This window comes from Strix aluco, chromosome 3 (genome assembly GCF_031877795.1).
Source record: "Strix aluco isolate bStrAlu1 chromosome 3, bStrAlu1.hap1, whole genome shotgun sequence".
NCBI classification, from domain to species: Eukaryota; Metazoa; Chordata; class Aves; order Strigiformes; family Strigidae; genus Strix; species Strix aluco.
The window spans coordinates 10,474,498-10,497,006 of record NC_133933.1 but is presented as its reverse complement, the minus strand read 5'-3'; the positions used below and the strand labels follow the sequence as shown (position 1 = coordinate 10,497,006).

At 37.5% G+C, this 22,509-nt stretch overlaps 1 protein-coding gene across 1 annotated transcript in view; it reads right to left on the bottom strand.

The window, feature by feature from the left end:
• The window catches only part of WDPCP (WD repeat containing planar cell polarity effector), a 157,303-nt gene that overhangs the window by 36,727 nt on the left and 98,067 nt on the right, over positions 1-22,509 (bottom strand). The window contains exons 14-15 of the mRNA XM_074820585.1: positions 10,569-10,632; positions 4,667-4,769 (exon numbers count right to left, since the gene is read on the bottom strand). Of these exons, the coding sequence (XP_074676686.1) occupies positions 4,667-4,769; positions 10,569-10,632 (167 nt within the window). The remainder of the gene's footprint in view (positions 1-4,666; positions 4,770-10,568; positions 10,633-22,509) is intronic.

Genomic DNA, 22,509 nt, shown 5'->3' with positions numbered 1-22,509 from the left:
CATGTTACGCAGTGAAATAAAAATCATGCCATGAAATAAAGGGCTAAGATTCTCAGTTAGCTTGAAACTTGACAGCAAGAGAAAAGATGTGTGTGCCAAGGAAGAGCAGGAAATGAAGAAGGCTTTGTCCTCGGTGTCAGAGAAGGTACATGAGGAAGAAGTTTATCACTTGATAGATGAACGGAGTCACTATGGATCAGAAGAGGAACAAATGTTATCAACTAAGTTAATGCATGGCCAGACAAGGTTACAAAAACAGGGGGACAATTCTAAACATGGTCTTGAAACCCAAGCAGGATCACCAGGACTGTTAGGAATAGGGGAAGAACTGAGTAAATTATAAGTGACTGTATGCAAGATCAGACTGGTATCTCAGACACACTGTATGGAAGACAAAACACTATAGCATGTGTCTATTAATTATCACTAAGAACATATAAGCCATTCAGTGTAAAATACTACCACAGAACTAAGAAGAAATGAATAAATTCTCCACTAAAGGTTCAAACTGGTGCCACTCCTTGCCAGTAAGGTGAAACATTTAGGGCTCCTACATTTTGAATGTCATTTTATGAACAGTGAGAGAAACTAGACCTCAGTCTCTGTAAGAATTTATAAGATTCCCTATCCCACTTGCAAACATTATGAACTATTTCCAGAAATGTTTCAAAATTCTATTTGAAGTGGAAAAACCTCAAGTGCTTTCATGAAACATTACTGAACCACCAAAATGTTAGTCCCATCTAGCATTTCAGAACAATGCAGTTATCTCAACGTTTCAAAGATACCTCTGTTAGAAATGTTTCCTAAACATTAGTCTTACTAATATTCTGAATTTAATTTTAAGTAGAAATACAAGGTTTCCCAAGTTGCCTTTCAGTTATGCAGCAGTTATCTGTCTTGTCATAACATGAATCCCTTTTGGGTGAAAGCTATTGATTTGAAGGTTAAAATCATCTTTCTAGGCCCTAATGTAATTTGTTGGAAGTTGGCCTTGGGAAACTTTCTGACACTGACTACATATGCTCTTCGTCGGATATTCATTGAGCAATGATGTCTGAAAGGCTGAGTTCTTCACCTCTGTGATCATTATTAGTTATGGCATTTCTTAACAGGCTGTGCCATGTCTATTCTTTGCAACTTGAGTTTTACATTAGCAACCTACAGTTTGCAGCACTGAACAGACGCGCTCTTCCACCACTGACAGTATTGTTCCAGAAGTGTATATGCAAGATTACACCCATAAACAGAATTTATTAGTAACCTGCAAATATAGTCAATATTGAAGAAAGTCCTCTCTGTTTTCATCAAGTGAAATGAGGTGCAGAGCACACATTTTAGGCCAGGCTAAATGAGAACTCCCTGACCTCGTTAAGGAACTTGTAGATCTACTACAGAAATACCTCAACAGAAAATCTTTGGCAGAGGAAACTACAATATCTATGGGCACTGGTCTGTGGATCAAATGGGAGTGGGGAAAGAGAAGACAGCTAATGCAGTTTCTGAGATGTACGGTACCATTACTTCAATCTTCTCATGCCTCAAGATGCATTTCCACAAGCTGTCAAACATAAAATCTTGTAATTTTCCTTAAAAGATTTTAATCAGTTGAACAAAATATCTGATTCTGCCAAAACCATAGCAGGGAATAGCAGCAAACTCACTTGACGCTTCATCTTGCTTCGCAATATTCTCACCAAACTACTATGCTCTGAAGGTCTACAGGTGTTTTTACCACATGTACCCAGACATTCTTAGCTTTGAGGGCGGCTTCTTCAAAACGGTGTATAGCAAACCGTAATCATGTGATGAACTGAGAAGAGCTAAAATTCAGAAAGTTATAAAATAATCAATCTATTTTTAGTTTGCGTTGATACAAATCTTGATATATCTGAGGAATCTACTAACGATTATAGAACTCTGGATGACATTTATAAATTTCAGCTGAAATTATATTGTAGTTCTACATTATTTGTAGGAGCTTGAAACTTTTCCAAAAGTCTGAGTTTGAAATATATTATGTTTGAAGTGAGCCCTGTACACAAAAATATCTTGACAAATTAAATATATCTGGGGCAAGATGGAGCATTCTCAAGGGCTTGGGAATCAGCCAGGAGCACTGACTCATGTTATTTTCAAGTAGTGTTGAGCTGAGTTTTGGGGATGGGCTAGCTCAGGAAACATCATTAGATGCTGATATATGAGAACAGCTCACATTTGTACTATTTAGGACCAAATATTATACTGCAACATATATATGAAATATGCTGTAGAGAGGCCAGATACTATCTAGGGAGGGGTTCAGTATAACTTGGGATCAATAGCACTGATTGCACCTTGCTGCCTGTTTGCTTAGGTTGCTGCCTTCTTGTAGAAGCCTGAAGTAGGTGCCCAAGATCTAGGTTTGATCTGGGAAGTGTGACCATTGGTGAACTGAGTGGCTGAAAGCCCCAGAGAGGAGGGACTAGATGAAGAGGACTGGGTTTAGGGGATGGTTAGGGGACAGAGACTTGTTTGAAACTTCATTTTAAAACTTCTGGCTCTGGCATGAGTTTTTCTCCCCCTCTCAAAATATTAGATAAATATAGTATTTTACATATAAAGCACTTGTTATCTTTTGTTTTCACTGGGTCCACAAAGTTCATGACTCATGACACCTTTTTTGCTAACAACAGTTTATGAAATAAAAACATCATCAAGAAAGGGCTTTGAATTAAAGTGTAATAAAACAAAACCTGTGGCTGAGATTTCACATGTTTAAGATGAGATCCAATCTGCAGTGAAACGAACTCATGGGAGATTCCTGTTTATTTTCATACAAAATGAAATGGATGCAAATTCATTACCGTTTATAGACTGAATCTCAGTGACAGTTTGTCCCAGGGGCATTGAAAAGTACTTTAAATCATTCTGATAGTTAATTATTCAGCAAATGAGAACATTTTAAAGACTTTATCATATAAAACGACTTTAATAATTTATGCTTATGGGGCATTACAGAGGTAACTGTAGGACTGTTCTGAAGGAGGGGAAGACTGTGTGCCTGCACATTTATAACTGTAGTAACGTGTATTATATCTGATATGCAAGTAAGGAATTTGTGATCACTTCATGCTTCTTCCCTATTCCTCCCTTTGCATGTATGTCTATAATACTATACAAAGCTCTCAGTAAACTTAAAAATTGACTAACTTCAAAAATCTAGTAATAGCACTAGTTTTCAAGGAATTAAATGAAGACACAGATTAAGGTTTACATTTTCAGGATTAAGTGTAAGAGAATAAATAATGAACAGATACAAGTCTTTGGTATCTTAGTTGTATTAGGTGCAGAGGACAACTACCTAAGAAGTAAGAGAAGAGAAAGCAAAGGAGATGTAACTGTACACTTTAAAGAGTGCCCAGTAACAGATGACCTAAACAAATGTCAGTTTTGACAATTCTAGTGGTGAAAGGGCTTGCCCAAAGGCCCAGTTATGGTGCAAAAAACGCTCAAAGTGACTTAAGCTTGAAAATGAAAGACTCTGAAGAAAAGAGTTCAGGACAGGCACTGCTTGATTTCTCCTCTGCTGGAGAGGGAAGAAGGTGATACTGTATTGCACAGCCTTGAAAGTCATGGATTTATACAATATATAGAAAAAGCCACATAAACGCATATACCACTTCTCTTCATTTCTATATATTTGAATGGCATTTGCTTGTACGCTCTGGGTAAACACCAAGATGTACAGTTCTAAAAGAATCCTGTGTTACCCAAGATCTCAAAGGTTTTGTGACTCCTTCTGAGTTTTAATTGTATTCGACTTCTTGGTATGGGACAAGGACAAGTGGTTTCCTCTAATATTCCTCTAAGATGCAGTAGAATAAGCACAACAGCACTGTGCATATTTTATACAAATATTCTGTGTTTTTTTTTCCCCTTTGTCTACCTTCCCTCTGCTGAAAGTCAGCTACCTGGACTTAGACCCCTTCTGCTTCGTTTGTGCTATAGGCCCAAAATCAGAACGATCCATGTATTTGAATACATCTCTTCATGACAATTCACAGGAAACACAAGGAGAAAGTGAATGAGGTATGAGTTTCCGTGCCTGAAAAGTTGTCTGTGTTTGAGCTATTAGTCCAACCCTGCAATTTTTGCATCGATATTCCTTATGGAACGGCAAGAATCCCACTGCGTGCAAAGCTGTTACTTTAAAGCCAGGATCTGAGCCTCTGTTCACATCAGTAAATGTTTCAACCAAATGCTGCCAAAGGATTCAGGATGTGACTCCAGTTATTGGAACAGTGTGCACGAGCAAATATTTAGAAGTGAATGAGATTGCCATACCTGGCCTTTAACATTGAACACAATAACAAAGATTTTCAGATTCAGTCCCTTACCTCTTGCACTCAGTTCAGTCTGTATAGCCTGAACTTTTCTACATAGCCATAGTATAATTCCTTTTTGCTTTGTATCTATTGCATTGACACAATCCTCACGTGGGTACTGAAAGGCAAAGCTATGTTTTTATAAGCCTCCCTCTTTAGTTATGAATAAAAATACTGTCTCGCTTTCAAAGAAAACAACGCAATCGAAACAATAACCCCCTTACAAATATAACACGGTGTTGTACAGGACAAGTATTGATTAAAACAAAAAGGGCTTTTTAAACACCATTAATTCTTACCAATTCTAGTAGTTATTGATTCTGCATCAATGTCATTAGCCTTTTTCTTTGCCACTTCAGCTAGTGCCAATTCACCCTTATCTAGTGCAAGGTAATGGATGTCCTTTGGAAATAAAAGAGAAAAAAAAAAAGATTAATCTAAAATGAATCTCATAGGAGTAACAAAAGGGATTTTGAAAGAAAGAGGCTCTTTTATTATTTAGATCACAAACACAGATGGAACTGATGAACTTACCATTACATTTTAATTCCCTCCCAATGCAAATGTATTATCTTACTTGTGCTGTTGAATGCAGCAATGAATAAAACACTGACCAATCATGCACTGATAAAAGTGAAGCCATTGACTTAGTGTATGAAAGAAACCAATCTGTCTGCTTTTAAGGTAGCTTCTGTTGGTGTAACATGAATAAAAAGAGGGTTGATAGGAGGTGGCTCTGTGTAAACCAGATCTGAAGTACGGGAACTCTTCTGGCTGACAGCACCTATTTGAAGCGTGTTAAGGTTTCCACCTAGTACATGAGTTTTGGGGTAAAGATCTTCTGGGACTAGTTTTTGTTTGGAGGTTGTCATGTTACACTTACTGATCTTTGAGTAAAGTGATGGTGGTCCTCCTTGTGTGGTAATAAGAGCAACAACGGTTGCTCAATGGTTTTAACACCCACAGAGGTTACATGATCCCTGAGTCACTCTTGGACCACAAGGGGCTTTCCAAAAATGCTGTTGTCTAGCATGAAGAGTTGCCGATACTCTGGATCTAGTCCTTAATCTAGGGTTAAAAATCAGAGGGCTGCAGCAGAGGTGTATCATTACATGCTGAACTGCAAGGCTTTTTATTGTGAGTTAACCTTTGAGGTGGAAACCACCCGTACTACATACAGTACAATTTGTGGGAGAATGTATTCCCGCTGACAAATTACAGCTTCACTGGCCTTGGTTTTGGCCCTTGAAGTAAAGTTTCATCCTTGACCATTAATAAAGGACAATTAACCCCCTTCTCCTTTGGTGTCATGGCCACAGGCTGCTCTGTGCATGAACTGAGACATATGAAGTGAGGGAAACCCAAGAACAGTTGGCAAAGTTTTTTTTTCCCACTTCCTTGCTGAAGATGCCATTTGGTATCCAAAGATTTAAGTAATTTCTGGCCATTGTTCTGTAATCTATCTGCATGCAGGAATTTAAAGAGAAAAGGAGTATTTGCTGGAAATGTTGACCTCTGCATACCATAAAAGCAACTATATTCTCATTAATGCAGAAGATTTCAGGTGAAACTGTCCTTCTCAGTGTGAATTTACTGCCACTTTCATCAATATGACAGGAACTCTTACAGGAAAAAGTGACCTTCTAGAAAGAGAAGCTAGATTTAAAAAGTGAAAGTAATAGTGTTAGGAGAAAAAGATGCTGCTTTTATTATCCATTCATTTAATAACAACAACAACAATAACAATAATAACAATAATATTTAAAAAATAAGAAGCAAACTGAGAATGTTAGCAAAACTGAGACTGTTAGGCAAGAAAACCTGGTATTGACTTGGAAAATCCAAACAGTCTGCAGGAGATGGCAACATTCTGTAATTACAAACACAGGTGTGACTTAAAAAATGTGCAAGTGTCTTGGAGCAAAGTAATGAGTTACGAACTCGTTGCGAACTCTGTACTTCCTCTCTCTGTAGGTCTAACATGGTTGTCAGGAGAAAAAGGGCCTGAGTAGCAAGGTATGATTTCTATGAAGATTAAACAGTAGATATTGTCAGCTTATTTAGGTAACAATAGAAAACCTAAGGGCTCTTGAACAAGTCTGAACTTACAAAGATTTGAATGTATAGGCAGATTGTGTTCGCTAATTTAAAATGCATTCTGACTATGCTTAATGACTGTCTTTTTGTAGTTTAAGAGAAGTATTGTACCCTTCAATGCAATTTTAAATAATAAACTTGGTGAGGGGATGGAAACAACTGCAGAAAATGACAAGGTTCTTTCAGTTAAGAGGCTGTACATGCTGTGTGTATCAAAACATCTGTTACTTTCAGATCTTGTATTTGCCCATGTTTTCTGTTTTGAGTAAAGAAATGTAGAGATGCTACATATCCATCCCTAACAGGAGCCTTGGAAGAAATAAAGATATAGCAGTAGGCTGATAAGTGGCTTTCTTCATGGTTCCTCAAGTTGCTGTCATAAAGAATTAAAAAAAAAAGAGTAGCTCTTCTCTCTATCTCTAAATAAGCTTTAGAAAGAAAAGATTACAGATATAAAAACTCCTAATTAGACAATTTCAGATCAAATTTAGGTGTTCCTCATTCAAATAAGCCAGCAAAATTGGATTTCCTAAGAATTTATAACTCTCTGAGAAGAATAAAACTAGAAAATAAATAAAAGAGAAAGAAGAAACACTGGATTAGAGGGTGCCTTAAAGAATGACAGAAAAAAAAAGAATTAAATTAGCTGAATATTCATTACAGACTTATTCACACAATTATCTATGAATTTATCAGTCCAAAGATCACGTCCCTTTCAAAAACAATGGTGACAATAAAAACAATTTCCAGCTGCTTATCAGGAGTTTGCTGAAAGGGTTATATTTTATCATTTAACAGTTTGATTACTTTTTGGACTACTTCCTTTTTACCCTCATCTTTGTGACTCACAGAGCTGGCCCTCAGTGAGCAGAAGTCATTTGAAACACTGATGTGCATTTGTCTATAGGATATTTCTGGGCAAAATTCCAACGTTTCTTCGAAACATGCACTTTCCTCATCAGTGTATCACCCAAGATCTGACAGTTTTATTAAAGTGTCTTTTCCTTGCATTTTTTTGCTACCTTTGGTACGTGGGATGGCCTTTTGAATTTTCAGCAGCTGAGAGCTGGAGCATACTACAAAAGGATTTCAAGCTAACAACCCTTCTATTGCTTGATCTTTTCTGTCACAGATTGGATCAGTCACTGTCCAATAAATGTAGCTGTTGTTCATGATATTATGTCCTTTTCAGTTTTATTTTTTTATTGAACTTTGTAGGAGATGATAATAATTGACGGACTTAGATGTGACGTGAGGGTAAAGCTTATGAAGAGACACAGCAGTGCATATATGTCTTGCTATGGCATCATACTAGTGACGCTATAGCTACAGGACTAACTTTTAAGCCTTTTTTTTTTTCTTTTTCATTTCTATGAAAGAAATTAACTCTCATATAGCATTCTCTCAAACTTCTTTGCAATCTCAAAACAAATAACAGGATTGCTGCAGAGCCCTGTTTGGTGAAAGAGATGCTCAGGATAAATTCTCCAAGACACACGACATTTCCTTAGAAGTCTCAGAAGATGGGTATTCAACGTTTGGATCCTCCTCAGCCTCTGCTGTATCTGCTCCTCTCTATCCTTTCCTCTTTTGTTCCTTCTCTGTTCCCCTTTAATAAATAGATTTTTTTCTTTCTCATTTCACTTATGTCATCAGATATCTTTCTTTAGTCTACTATTTCTTCTTGAAATCCCATTAAATTGACTGGGAATAAGGTGGCATGACTCCTAGAGCCATCTGAGGTTTTATAAATGGATTTGGTTGGTCTGTAAAACAACAGTACAAATAATTGACCTATATATTAGTTATTCGTACTGCACATAATTATAAATGCTTTAAATACAGGTAAAGTCAAGTTGTATGTTATTAATTGCATTTTGACCTATATAAACAATATATACAAATTATTCAGTGTTAAGCAGAAGTGAAGGATGCACAAACCTTGCTTAGCAATAGTATTGTTATACTAATACCTAGGAGGACTGTAAGCTTCCAGGGAACAGATCATCTAATTCTCAGTATTTAGTGCAATGAAGCCCAATTCCCTAGCAATCACCGTGGCACAAATAAATACTTTTTATGACCTATGCACCTTTAAACTTCTTGAGTCCTGTACTTAGTAGTCTTGCAGCAGTGCCATTGTTAGCTTATTGTAAAGTTTGTTCATTAGTACCTTACTTAGGAGATGAATTAGCAAAAGGACATTTCCCCAGAGGAGGCAGAGAGTTAACAGAGGATTCAAAGATGCAGGTGTATGTGCTTCTTATTGCATACTTTAGGGAAAACTATGAGGAATCTCAAAGGTAATGCAAGCAGAACAAGGACAATATAGAACTGGTTTTGATCTCACAGTAATGTAAGCCAGCAGAAACTATGTGGAAATATATATTTATGTTTAAGAGCATTGGTGAGATGAGAAATGGAGAGTAGGTGTTGAGAGAGGAAAGGGAAAACAAAGAAGAGTAGGAAGGGATGGAGCTAATTTCTCGGTGAACACAGAAACTCCTCTTGAAAGTTGGAGAACCTTTCTGTTGAAAGGAGGACATGTTACCACTTGTGGTGCCAGGTACTGACAGTCCCTCCCTCTTGTTAGCAGCTTTGGACCCATCTCTTGACCCAATACTGGTGTTTCCCACCCTGCGACAGAGGTGCTCCCTCAGTCCTCCTGTCAGAGGAGGGAAGGAAAAAGATCATATAGGAAATGCTCTCAGCCATACGACAGAGGGCCCTTGAGATGACAGGCCAAATGCTGGGTCATTTGTTCTGCCAGAATTGCTGACATTACTCAGAGAGAATTTATTATCTGTATGGTGGGCGAGCCTCTGACAAAAAGCTGTAACCTGCCACGGACATGTTACAGTCTGCATTGTATATGTGGCTGCAGCAGTGCTTAGCTTGATTAGGTATAAAATTTGTACTGAAGAAATTACATTAAATAAAAAAAGGAAAAAGATGAGCTAAAAAGAGGAAAAATCGAGGAGAGTAAACATAAAACATGTAATGAATTTCCTAAAAGTCTGACATTTCCACCACATTCTTTTGATGCATACTTAGAAAAGTTTATCGCAGTATTCACATCTTTCTAATTAGATGGAACAAGCCAGATGATTAGAGCTGTGAAAAAAACATCAAAAGGTTCACACAACTTTTTATATAATTAGAAGGGAATTTTCATAACCCATAAAAGCAGGATTTAATTGTGTAATTTAACATACAATTTAAATATCAAGATTGAACTAGCAGGGCAAGTGACTTAATGGGATAAATGATATTAACATCTAGTGTCAAAGCTTAATTTAAACAACAGAATGTCTTCATTATGCAAAAGAGTCAAGCAAACGAATCGTTCAAAGGGCCTTTTTTTCAACAAGCCCCTCTCCTATTGTTTCTTTGAAAACAATGAAATCAGCTGTGGAGCAGCAACATGCTGAGAGACTAGGAAAGCACGATTGGCTTTGTCCATCTGACCTCACTGTGACATTGTGGTGCAAGATCTTATAAAACAAGAGCCTCCTGCAGAGCTCACACAGAGGACCTTTTAAGAGCTGGTTAATTTTACTTTTGTAGCTAATTAAATGGGAGGGGGCAGAGAGTGCATGAAATGTAAAAACCCTTGTGTTGATGCTGCTGAGCTTTGTTGTTTTAAAAGTACCTGTAGAAGCGTTCATAATTTGTCACTTTTCACAAAACCCTAAGAGACAAACTAAGAGCATTCAGGATCCCCAGGATATGGCCAGCTCTTGTGTCCAGAACTCAGCAGTTGTACTTCTTAAAGGAACGGATTAGAAACGTATAAGCTTATTAGAGTGAAAGATGACATTCACCCACATTAGGACAGATGAAGAAGGCGAAAGTTCAAAAACATATACATTAATTCCTGGAAAATAAAGAATAGCCTTTAGGCCGTGCTAGGGAAAATGTCAATGACTCTAAAGATACTCAACTCCTATTGATGAGTTTTGTGATGGCAAAGGGCAAACCAGGTAGAATAGTTCTGTCTTCAGTACGTGTCTAAGGCTCCAAATGACATGGATCCATTTTAACGTGGACAAAAGCTGACAACTGACATCCTGATAACAGCCTCTGTCTCCAGAAGTGACTCACCATAAACAGGTCCCGAGCACCTATGTCAACAGCTAGAAGAAATGCTTTTTCAAATCTCTGATACCTGCAAGAAAAAGGAAACATGTCACTTGCAGAGAATAATTTAAGAGCTGCATCAGGTTTTGTTAATGGCCAGACGAAGTTTTTCAATTCTCATCAAAAGTGCTGCTAAAGCTTTATTAGGGAAACTTGATACGCTCATACTCAGATTGCAGAACTATGAGGTAGGACAGTGACTACTCATAAACTTCTTCATCAAGTGTTATGTTCAGTGTTGAGTCCCATCAGATCTAGTTGAACTAATTGAGGGAGCTGAAGGTACTGTAGGTCATAACAAATTGATCCTTTGAGAGATACCAGCCACAACATAGATGAATGCTAGCCCCAATAACATTGTTAGGAACCTCAAAGTCCCCTGCAGAAAAGACTAATCCCCAATCTCACAAGACTTCAGAGGTCCTTGTAGAAATTTGCAGAGTTTTGTCCTCACAGACCCTTCAATACGGCTCTCTGAAGATGATAATCCAGTCAAGTCATGCTAAACAGTCATGAATCCCCAGGGACTGAAAAAGGTAAGGGGTGACACTGCTTTGCCTCCTAACTCCCTCAGCACAGTATTGGCACAGAATCCTGAGAGTTTTCTGAAGATCCTATGGTGAGGAAGGTTGTGTCAATGAGGCAAAACAAGGAGAAAAACAGCAAAATTCACAAGCAAAAATGATCTCTAAATGTGCTCTAGAAGGCACCACCTGAGTATCACCTAGAGACAGAGTGACAGAGTGCAGTAGGAAAGGAGCAGTGTAGATGTGGAACTTCACCTTTACTGTTAACCCAGAGGGCTGCATCATGGCATACTGAGATCATTACTCTGGTGGGTTGAGGGCTTGCTGAGCAACAGCTCCTTCCATTTGTAATGAATGACACAGATCCTTCTTCCTACCCAGAGACCATACACCATCATCTCCCGGCAATTACAGCAAATACCTACATGGGATGGAGATACTGTAGAAGGCTGTATATATCCTCTTGTTTGCAATCCTTGGGAATTCCACAGAAGCTAGAGGAAACAAGCCATCCATCGGAAGCTTCCTCAGAATATATACAACATTGCACTGGCAAAGGCTAATCACAATGGGAAATTCTGCATTGGGCTAATGCCGCTTTTATATTATGTGTAGAAAACCACTATGTGACAATCACACTGTACTGTGAGAAAGTGATTCTATTTGTACACATTTTCTTCTACTGCATGTTTGAAGCTGTTTAAAAATAGTTTTGGTGATTATTTTTGGATATGTAAACCAACAAAATACCTCAATTTTATTTCAGCTGTGAAGTAAAAGATTGATTCCCCATCTGTATTTTTGTCCCTATTTCTGTATTTTTCCCATTACTGGTAAAGTTTCCCCCATTTCACCTGTTAATTTCAACAATAGATCAGTTGTAGATGCTTGAAGTTTGTGAAGAAGATGTCTTCTTTGCCCCAGTGGGGAAAAAGCAGCATTGTGATTTCTCAGTGTTAGTAACGTGTAGTTTGTGTTTGCCCAATGAATATCATCAGACAGCATCATATGGATGCCGGTATTTATAAGTTCTGTACCTTGAGGGTATCTTAGGAAACAACGGGCAATGCTGTAGCTCTTCCTCAGGCCAGTGTGAACAAGAGGAAACACTGGAATCCTTCTTCCCCTTGGTGGGTGAAGGAGTCCCATGTGATGTACCACACTGGGACACCTGTTTCTGGCCAAAGCCTAAGCGATTTTCTGCCTCCCTCTTGCTACAGCCTTATTGCTCTCTTCTCTTCTACCGCACACTTGGAGCGATTAAGCAGATTGTGAGATAGAGCTGGAGAGGACTTTCCTCAAGGAATAACATTCGTGACAAGAAGGCATAATACGTTAGCTTAAGTAGAAAAGGAATTGCACTCTCCAGGTGAGGTTCCTAAGAGTTGGAGTGGGGAGTCCTTTCCTCCCTAAAGCTAATCTCCCTGCTGTGTCTTCCAGGCACTAATTTGCAGCCCTCCTCACAGAACCTGTTTAAGGGAGGGGAAAAGATGAATTAAGGTTAACCTCTTGATCGCTGGAGAACAGGCAGTGCACCATCATTTTATCACGCACATCTATGTATCTGAAGCTTTTCAACATGCTCTCTATGAAGGATTTTCCATTAAAATACATTGGTTTGTAATGTCACTTCTGAGGCTATGCTTTAATTTAGACAAATAAGTACATGTTAAAATATGTGTATCTTGAATAGTTATCATGTATATCTTTTTCTGGCACATTTTTCTTTTCAATTATGGATTAAATATACATTCTTAGTACTTCGAGGGGAAATTGGAAACCAAACAGAAACTGGCTATATGACTAGCTAAAAAGAATGTCTGCTTCATTATTTTGTTTTTCCAAAGTTATAACTATACAGACATTTGCTTTAGCCTGCAACCAAAAAATGTAAAGTAACTTTTTCATTTGATTGACCTGCAGAACGGAATCATGGCCTTAAAGCTGTCATTTCTTTGCTGTTTCACAAAGATTTCAAATTTTTTTCCTTTAATCAACGTTAAACTTCAGTCCTATTATGAATCCTATTCATAAAACTGTGAAGTTAGCTCATTATTTTCAGATCTGTACTGAGCAAAAAAAAAGGGGGAAAAAAAGACTATCCAAGAAATGCTCTTCACAAACCAAGAGAGCTGGAAATAACAACACAGATACTTCATAAATTATTATAAATGGAATTGCGTTAAAATAAGGTGGAGGTTTCAAACAAGAATGACAAGTTTGCATTACTTAGGCAAACAGTATTAAATCAGTCAAGAATGTCCAGGTCTTTTAAAACTAGCTTTAATAGAAGATACTTGTTATTTTGAGTCTCTTTGGCATGGAAGTTGTGTTGTTTTTATTCTACAGGAACAATCAGAGAGATTTCTGTACAGCATGAGACCGACCTCAAGCTCAACGTCTGTTTTATAAGCATGTTTTGTTGTGGGAAGACCTCTTGCTATTACTAGCACACGTATGTTTTATCAGCTCCTCAAACAAACAAACAAACAAAAACCCAGGCAAAACACCCTCCCTTTTGTTCTTGTGCTACAATTACAAGGTACAATATTTGCTTTCTAAAATGGCATCTACAGGGTACTGGTCTTGAAGTGAGTGTCTTCCCACCCCTCCCTCCACCTTGTTATTATTGCTTGCTTCACAATAACTCCAGCAATCAAGACTTATATGTCTCTTGAAAAAGAGAGATAAGGAAATCTGCCTGTAAACCATGAAGTTCAGCCATTTGTTTGGTCAAAGTGACAGCCAACAGAAATATGACCTTCAAGATTAAAACTCTCAAACTGTGATTAACTATATAGGACAGATAGGAAAACACTTCCCTGCAAGCTGTTTAGCACATACAATATTAAGTTCAAATTCTCATATAATAAAATAATAGTTATTATATGCACTTATGTGACCTTTCTACAACTATTCTACAAAAATTTAAAAAGATAGCTATTAGTATGTCTGTTGTATGGACAAGGAAACAAAGGGGAAATGTGAGTGATATGACAAGGTCATGCAGGTCAAAAATAGTCGAGGCAGAGAAGAATCCAAACCTGCCTTCCATGGTGGACTGGCAGACCTGTTGTCTGCTTGTATTTTGAGAATATGACTTAACTGAAAAGATGCCAGGAAAGCATTTTATTTTTAAATAAAATATGTAAGTAATACAAAAATATAATGTTGTTTATTAACTTCAGAGAGGCTATTCTTTTTATTGGCATAAATAAAAAGAGAATCAAATGCCCAGGGTTTCCTCTTGGTGGATGTTCAGAAATAAGGTGATTTTAAATACTGTAGATTAAAATAATGTGCATGGATTGCAGCCCATGGAAAAGGGAAAAGAATTCTCTTCAGTTTATATGAGAGGTTCTACAAATATATCAAAAGGCAGACTTTTGTCATCTGTGTTCCACAACACCAAAATTGAACGTGGTCACCTAAAGGTAGAGATAGATTATTCAGGCTGAAAATGGTCAACTTCAAAATATGTGTAATATTTACCCATAATATTAAAACACGTCATAAGAAGTTCAGGAACGAGAAAAAAAAGTCATGTGGAGGGAGGAGGAAGGGAAGGGAGAGAGAGTTCATGCAAGCAAGAGAGAAATATAGTGCAGAAAAGATGGAAACATTTCTTTAGGGACTAGTTACAACCAACAAGCCTTCTTAGACATGCCCATCGACCATGTAAGCATATTCCTTGTGCTGGGCTGATAAAGGAGGGCTGCAGCAGTTTTTTTCCTTGTCTTCAATAAGGGTACACAACATTTAGAAAATAATCTGCAGGGGAAGAGCCGTGGCACAAATAATATTTATAAGGCAATCCTTTTTAATGGAAGAAATTTCAGAGTCCTCCTCATCTCACAGTCCAATCAAGGGTGATATGCATTCAAAAAGTGAGTATTAAATATGCACTGAGCAAACAGAACAGGAAAAAATGAATATTGAAATAATTTACATGTAATCAAACTACACTGAAATTAAGTTTTAATTGTTCAGTATTCTGTGATGCATATGCAGATTTTAAAGTATTCAGAATATCAATCAAGTGTTTACTTACATCAAGCAATTGTATTTAAGCATACAAAACAGATGATGAAAATATGTTCAATCAGCTACAGCTCCCAACATTTACTGCAAGGTTTACATGATCACTTTTAATTCAGTTATTTCATTTAATATTTCAATTTAATAGCTCATTCTTTCATTCAATTTCTAGGCATCTTGCCCATTTCTTAAACACAATAATAATAATTATTCATAAAAGGAGCTGTTTCCCATAAGTTCTCATATCAGCAATTTTTGGAACAGAAATGGTTTTCATGCTTTTTTTTTTTCCTCAAAAAATGTTGTTATTATGTGAAATATTTTCCTTTTAAATTAGACAATATTAAAGAATGGCATCTGTAAAATGACTCTGCACTCTGTTTCAATGGAATTCTGAGCCAGAATAATTTGAGATTATCAGGTTAAAGAATGTAAAAAGTGTGTGGCTAGGTTGCTAAGTGGTTGATTAAAATGTGGACAGATTGGTTTTCAACCAACTGTTGAACATAACACCACTGATTTAGGCATGTAGCTGTATTCCAGAACACTGCTCCAGAGACCATTTAAAAAATCTTGGTCCAGGGCTTAAGGTCTTATATATTTCACATGAATATAGATGTGTAATGAAGTCAGGTATAGATGGTGTAACATCAGCACATCACTAAAATGACAACCCTGAAATTCTATTGAACTTCAAGGAAATATTTTAAAGTAAAATTTCAGTAAATTCTGAAGACTTAGATTTCTATGTAACCTTTCATATAGAAAATATAGTATTAGTCAAAGACCATATCCTGCACTTTATAGCGAATGCTGAAATATTGACACTTTACTTAAGAGTTCCTGGAGAGGAATAAATACATCAAGATCTTACATTTCATCAAAAAAACCAAAACACTTTAAATGAAAGTCAACCCAAAACTGATACAATTTTACCCTAATGAGTTCAGTAGGACACCCTTCTTTAAATAAGACAGTTGCGGAGAAAATCAGACCACTGAATGCAGCCCGAAGACCAGGAACTCTCCAAAGAACCTATCTTTCTCTCTTTCCCCAAACTGTAGGTTTGTGTTTCGAAATTTCTGAATAATGAACTGTCTGGAAAATAGACTATCCCCGATAATACTGATCTCCTTTGGCAAAAATCAATTAATCGCTGGGTATTTACTGCAGCTAGACTATTTCAGCAACAGTTTATGTGCAAAGGCATATCAAAAGTTTCACGTATCACAATCACAAATTTAAACCATAACTGCTGTTTTTTAAAAGAAGATATTCTGTGAGCAACAGACTATTGTTGATTAGCTTCCTATGCTTCCTCCTAGACCGGTCTCAGCACAGTAACTCTACCTGTTCTCTATGTGCCCTGCCAAAATACACTCCAGACAATATACTGTCCTCCTCCCAGCTGGGTATACTCAGCTCCCTCCCAAAAACGGTTTGAGCAAGATGCAACATAGACTGTGCTTCGTGTTAAGCCGCGCATGTCTTGATTGGCAGAACATATATCTGCTGAACTTTCACTGTAGCTTTTTGGGATGCAGATAGCTCCTGCATCCTATTTAAGCCTAACTGTTTGTTGATTTTCACAAAACTGACAGGCATTTGCTTATTTCTGAGACTTCTACCTCTGAAAAGTCGGTTGAGATTCATCAATGATTCTGTAAGTTAGTAGGGAACTGACGGAAGAATCAATGGATGCATTGGTAAGTTATGACCTCTGAGATGCTAGTGGCATTATTTTGTCAACCTCCTGCTGTTATGCTACTAGTTTCTAAGATTATGAGCTCTTTTGAACAGGACACACAAACCTCTGAGGAGGGTCTACAACCTTGTTGCCTTCTAAGACACTCTCATACTGACAAAGTGCTGCAGAGCACACCAACGGCTAATGGAGAAACAGCCACTGGGTCTATATGTATGTGAGTCAAGGGGATAATCTTCTAAATTGTACTTTAGATGCAGAAGCTCTAAAGGTTGCCCAGGTATAATCTATACATCCCTTTAGGCCCAAATTTAACAAAGCATTAATGTATGGGTTTATGACCTATAATTTTCTGTGGGTCCTAAATACGGGCATGTTAAGTGAAGGGCTGGATTTGGGGCCTGAGTGACTCGTTTAAAAAGAAAGCCCTTATGGAGCCTTTCAAAGGTCATACACAAATAGGTCTCAAGTAAAAGGTACTGAATAACCATGAGAAAATCTGAAATGGACACAAATATCTCAAGCCACCCAAAATTTCTGTTACTTGAAGTATACTGTCAAATTACATATCTCTGAACTAAAGGAAGTCCACCTATAACTTTATAGATTGTTGGGTGTAGAACTGAATGCCCTTCACATCAAAGGGTACCCTCTGGTATGAAGCAAGAAAACAAACCAACCAAATTAAAAAAACAGGAGGAAAGAGAAAGCTAATAAGGGGAGCCAGACAGTATGGCTCCCTGACCAGAGAAAGCCCTTGAGGGCTGTACCTGGCTGTGAATCTTGAAGATGTTCCCAACCCCCCAAAAAAATAATCTTACCATGTGATTCCTATCTTCTAGGATGATATGCTACTTTAGGAAACCTAAACATATTCTTGTGTGAAATAGTTCAGATGACTACGTTAAACATCCATGCTGCTTCTCAGGACAGACTTTCTATGTTGAAAGGAAAGCTGTTTACGCATTTTTGAGTCAGATTTTCAAGTGAACCAAGTTAATTTTTGAATGAAGTAGTTTAGTAAGAAGGGATCATTTAAAATTTTAAAATACATATTTAGTAAGAAATATTCTAGAAAAAATAGTAGTTTTAGCTATAAAGAAAGCTACGTCATTTATTTGTTGACCTTTGCTCAAGCTAACTATAAACCAGCACTAGTTCAACACTACAGAACCCTCTTATATCTACACCAAAGAAATATTAGTTTAAAGATTCTGATCCTATGAATATTTATGTCACATGTTTCCCATGTGATGTTGGTCCATCATGTTAGCCTGGGTTCTTGTAGAATGGGCCACTGAAGAGGATGACTGTTGGAAGCAACAGTGATATTTTCCTACTGTGTAGTACAATTCTTTCACATCTGCCAAGTGCTCTGAGATTTTCAGTAGTAGGTGCTATAAAAGTCTGGATAACAGCAATTTATTACTATTATAAATTATCATTATATAAATTGAAACTACGATGGTTTAGTTCTTTTTAAACTAGATTCAGTCTTTTCTCTTGTAATGTGCACTTCCTTTGAATTTCCCACACTCTGTATTTCCTTTTTCATACTCATTTTCCTTCAAGAGAATATATTTTGTTGCCATAGCAATATTTCCCTACCTTGCAATTTTATCATAGTGGCTTTCTGTCAGGTTTCTCTAAGCTGCAACTAACACCCACCCAGCAAACACAGCCTCCCCCCACCCGCAAACCTCTCTGTTCCCCCAACCTCTTACTACTTAGTAACTTCTCAACAGTCTATCTTTATCTTTAAATACAGACACACTCCAACATACTCTTCCAAAGTACTCTGGGCTAAAAACAGGTGTTAATTAAAAATGCTGATAAGAGTCAGTGACACCTGTTGTTTCACATTTATTTTACTCAACCCTGTCTGTTAAATCCTAGCCTTTATTGCATTAATTCGCTTCTGCTTTTCTTCTTTTCCAGCTTTATCCCTCTCACTCTGGTGATCATGTAAACTTAACAGTATGTCTTGAAAGCTGGATTTTATTGAGCAAACATATCAGCATGTCTACACACTAAAGACAGCTCTATAACAGAGGCCCAGTATCATCGCTATGGTTAAGGATGAGTTGCTGCCTCTATAATAAATCCCTATTGTATATGTGTGATATCTCTGCAATTTCCAACTGCAGCAGATGGAAATTTGGTATTAAAGATGAGCAGGCCCTTTTCCTCCTTGACTTTCCATGAGGTACAGGGCCAACTCTCCCTCATGCCTAACATCGGATAAGATGCAGTTTTTTTAGTGCTAAGACTTCGCAATATTTTCTAAAGCTGGCTGCCTAACAATAAATATCTAACTACAAAGTCATGGTACAGGCCAAATTTTGAATCACTTGTTGAGGTCCATTACAGTATATTTACTTTTTCTATCTAGGTCAATAGTCAGTATTATTTCTTTATACTAAAATACTAAAATAATGCAGTGGTAGTGCTCATAAAATTCCCTCAGAGAAGAACTCCATAACAGCAAATATAGCCACAGGAGAGACAGACAAGAACTTCTCTAGAACTCTGATCGCACGAATTTTGGCGCATTTTTGAGAGCAAATGGAAAACTAATGAGTATTTTAGCTTTTTCTGCACAGCATCATGTACAAGAACGCAGAACGTAAGATGACCATTGCTCAGATCGAAGGTACATCTAACCTAATACGTTGCCAACAGCTAGGCGCCTGGGAAACAACATAAGAACAGGGCAAGCATATGGTGATACTTCGCTAAGTAGCCTCCTAGTCTCCAACAATTTGTGGTTCAGGGATTTGCTGAGCCAAAGGTGGTTTCTATGCTGGTATTCCTCAGTGAATTTCTCTTCCCTGAACTCTGCCTTTTAACTCATATACAATTTTATCATCCACAACATCCTGTGGTAAGGAACTTCATATTTTAATTATATGTTATGTGAAGAATCACTATATTTTGGAACTGCCACATGTTAGCTTCACTTGATGACCCCTAGTTTTTGTATTAGGAGAAGCAGTGAGCAGTCATCTACTGTGCTTTTTCTCCCTAACACTCACAAATTAATAGATCTCTATCTCAGTTGCCTCCTCTTTAGGTCGAGGAGTTCTAGTCTATTTAGTCATTCCTTTCACTAAAGCTGTTTCATGCCTTTAATCATTGTGGCTGCCCTTCCTAAAGCTTTTTGAGTTCTACTATATCCTTTTACAGATTATGGGACTCCAAAACTACACACAAAATTCAGGTGAACTGAAGTTCAGTGTTTTGTTGTCTATTCCTTTTCTACAAATTCCTGGCATCCAATTTGCTTTTTCTACTTGTGCTGAGCACTAAATTGACTATTTCATAGCTGTAGAGTTTTAAGACCAAATTCTTCTTCCAGAGTAATGGTGAGCTCAGACTCTATCATTTTATACATTAAGTTAGGAGTCACCCCTGCCATGTGCTTCACTTTGAATTAATTTACATTTAACTTTATCTTCAATTTCGACACTGTTGCTGAGTCCTGTGAAGCCCTTTTGCTGTTCTTCGAAGCAGGCCCTATCTTTACTAGTCTTAATAATTTAGTATCATTAGCAAATGCTGGCACTTTGCTATTTGCTCCTTTGCCAGGCTACTTATAAGTATAGATCTGCTATACTTATAATTTCCATTGGTGACCTCCATTGACAACTGACCATTTACTCTTACTCTGTTTCTTACCTTTTAATGAATTGCTTATCTATGAAAAGGGAGCTTCCTTCTTATCCTGTGGCAGCTTAGTTTCTTTAAGGCATTTTGATGGGAGACCTTCCAAAAAGGTCTTCAATGGTCAAAATTTCATCAGTAGCAACTGGATATCCATTACTGACATGATTGCTGACATCAAAGAATTTGGAGTTTTGAGACATGACTTGCCTTTAGAGAAATCCTGTTGACTCTCCCTCAATACAATGCATTTGTCTGTATGTTCACAATTATTTTAAATATAGTTTTTACTAATTTCACTGGTACAGAGGTTGGACTTATAGGGCTATAGTTCTTCAAGGCCTCTCCAGACTGTGTTTTGAAAACTGACATATTTTCCATGTTCCTGTCCTCAGGTTCTAATGTCATTCTAAGTAAAAGGTTGTACACCACAGTGTGTATTTCAGCTGTTTGATGCTTGACTTCCTTTAGAAATTCTAGATTAATTTTATCTAGTGCTGGTCATATTTTACTGTTTATCTATCTATAGTATAACTTCTTTTACTTATCAGTGTAAACTAAGAAATATCCCCATCCTCTCCTATTCTGGCCAACTGGTCAAAAGGGGATTTTTAAAGAGATCTGCATGCTTACCTGCTTTTTGTGACTTTCTGTAAACTTTTCTTCACATATTTTTGTTGTCTTTGTGCCTTTCTCCTTCTATTACAGAAACTATATGTGGGCATCTAAGATCTTTCTGTTAACTGGCCAGTAATAATGTGATACAGGAGCTAGACATTTACAGTGCAAATCATTCATTTATCTTCAAACAGCTCACCTTTACAAGGCTAATTTAAGCTAATCAGGTAGGCTCCCTTTATAATTAATTTATAGGGATAGGCACTGATGTTTGATTCTTCACGCTTATCTTAGACATCTCCCTTCAATGGGATTACTCATCCTTTAGGTGTCCATGTCTCTATACGAACTTCAGAGGAAGCCCAGATGAATGTGTAGGACATCTAAATTCTACATTATTAAGTCAGGAGAGGTGAAGTGCAGCCCCAAGACACTACATCCACTTATTGGACAATTGACTATTTCTGACTTCTGTTCTAAATTTTACTTATGGTATCCTCTCCTTAGCAGGCTCTTCAGTTCTGAAGAACCATAAAAAGGAGCTCTGCATTTGAAGATAGGAAGCTTAGGGGTGCCTGACTGCTCAGTTAGCTCTTCCTGGAGGGTATTGAATGGAAGTGGGAGAAAAGTCAGAAAAACAAAGCTCTTTAGGGAGGAAAACAAACAATTTTTCGCACACAACAAATGGATTACAGATTGCCAAGCCACGTTCTGTTCTGATCCGATGAACTGAGTTCAGGACAGAATATTGTCAGATAGTCCATACACAGAAAAGTGAAGTGTAGTGGTGGGGGTCAGGAAGACTCTGAAGATGAATGGAGAAAAAGTGTCTTGGTAAAGAGATGAGACATGAATCAATCTGGAAAGACTGCAAGGAATAAAAAAAACATCTTAAATTCAGGTTCTTGGTCAGGACCTCAAGAAGATATTTTTGAGTGTCACTTCAGAAGGAGATACCATTAGTGACTAGGTAGAGTTGATGGGGAGGAAGTAACTGATGACCTGCAAAGGAAAGCTGAGGCTGACTGACTGCAGCTGCACAAGGAGAAGATGTGTTGTTAAGAACTTATTCTTGAGTTTTTGTCCATGAATATAGTATATTTGCACTGTTTCTGCACTCGATGTATGCCCAAAGCCCCTCAGATTTCAGGTGAATTGCACAGCTGGTACAGCAGGAAAAAGTCACCTTACGAGGGCAGATTATCAGTTACACAACACAACAAAACAATGGTCCCTACGTGGGCTCAGCTTCTAAAAGTAGCAATATCAAAGTCAGATTAACCAGCACGTGGGAATAGCCTTGGCACAAAGAACATTAGTCCAACGTAGCTATTCTGTGCTCCTTTTTTCTGGT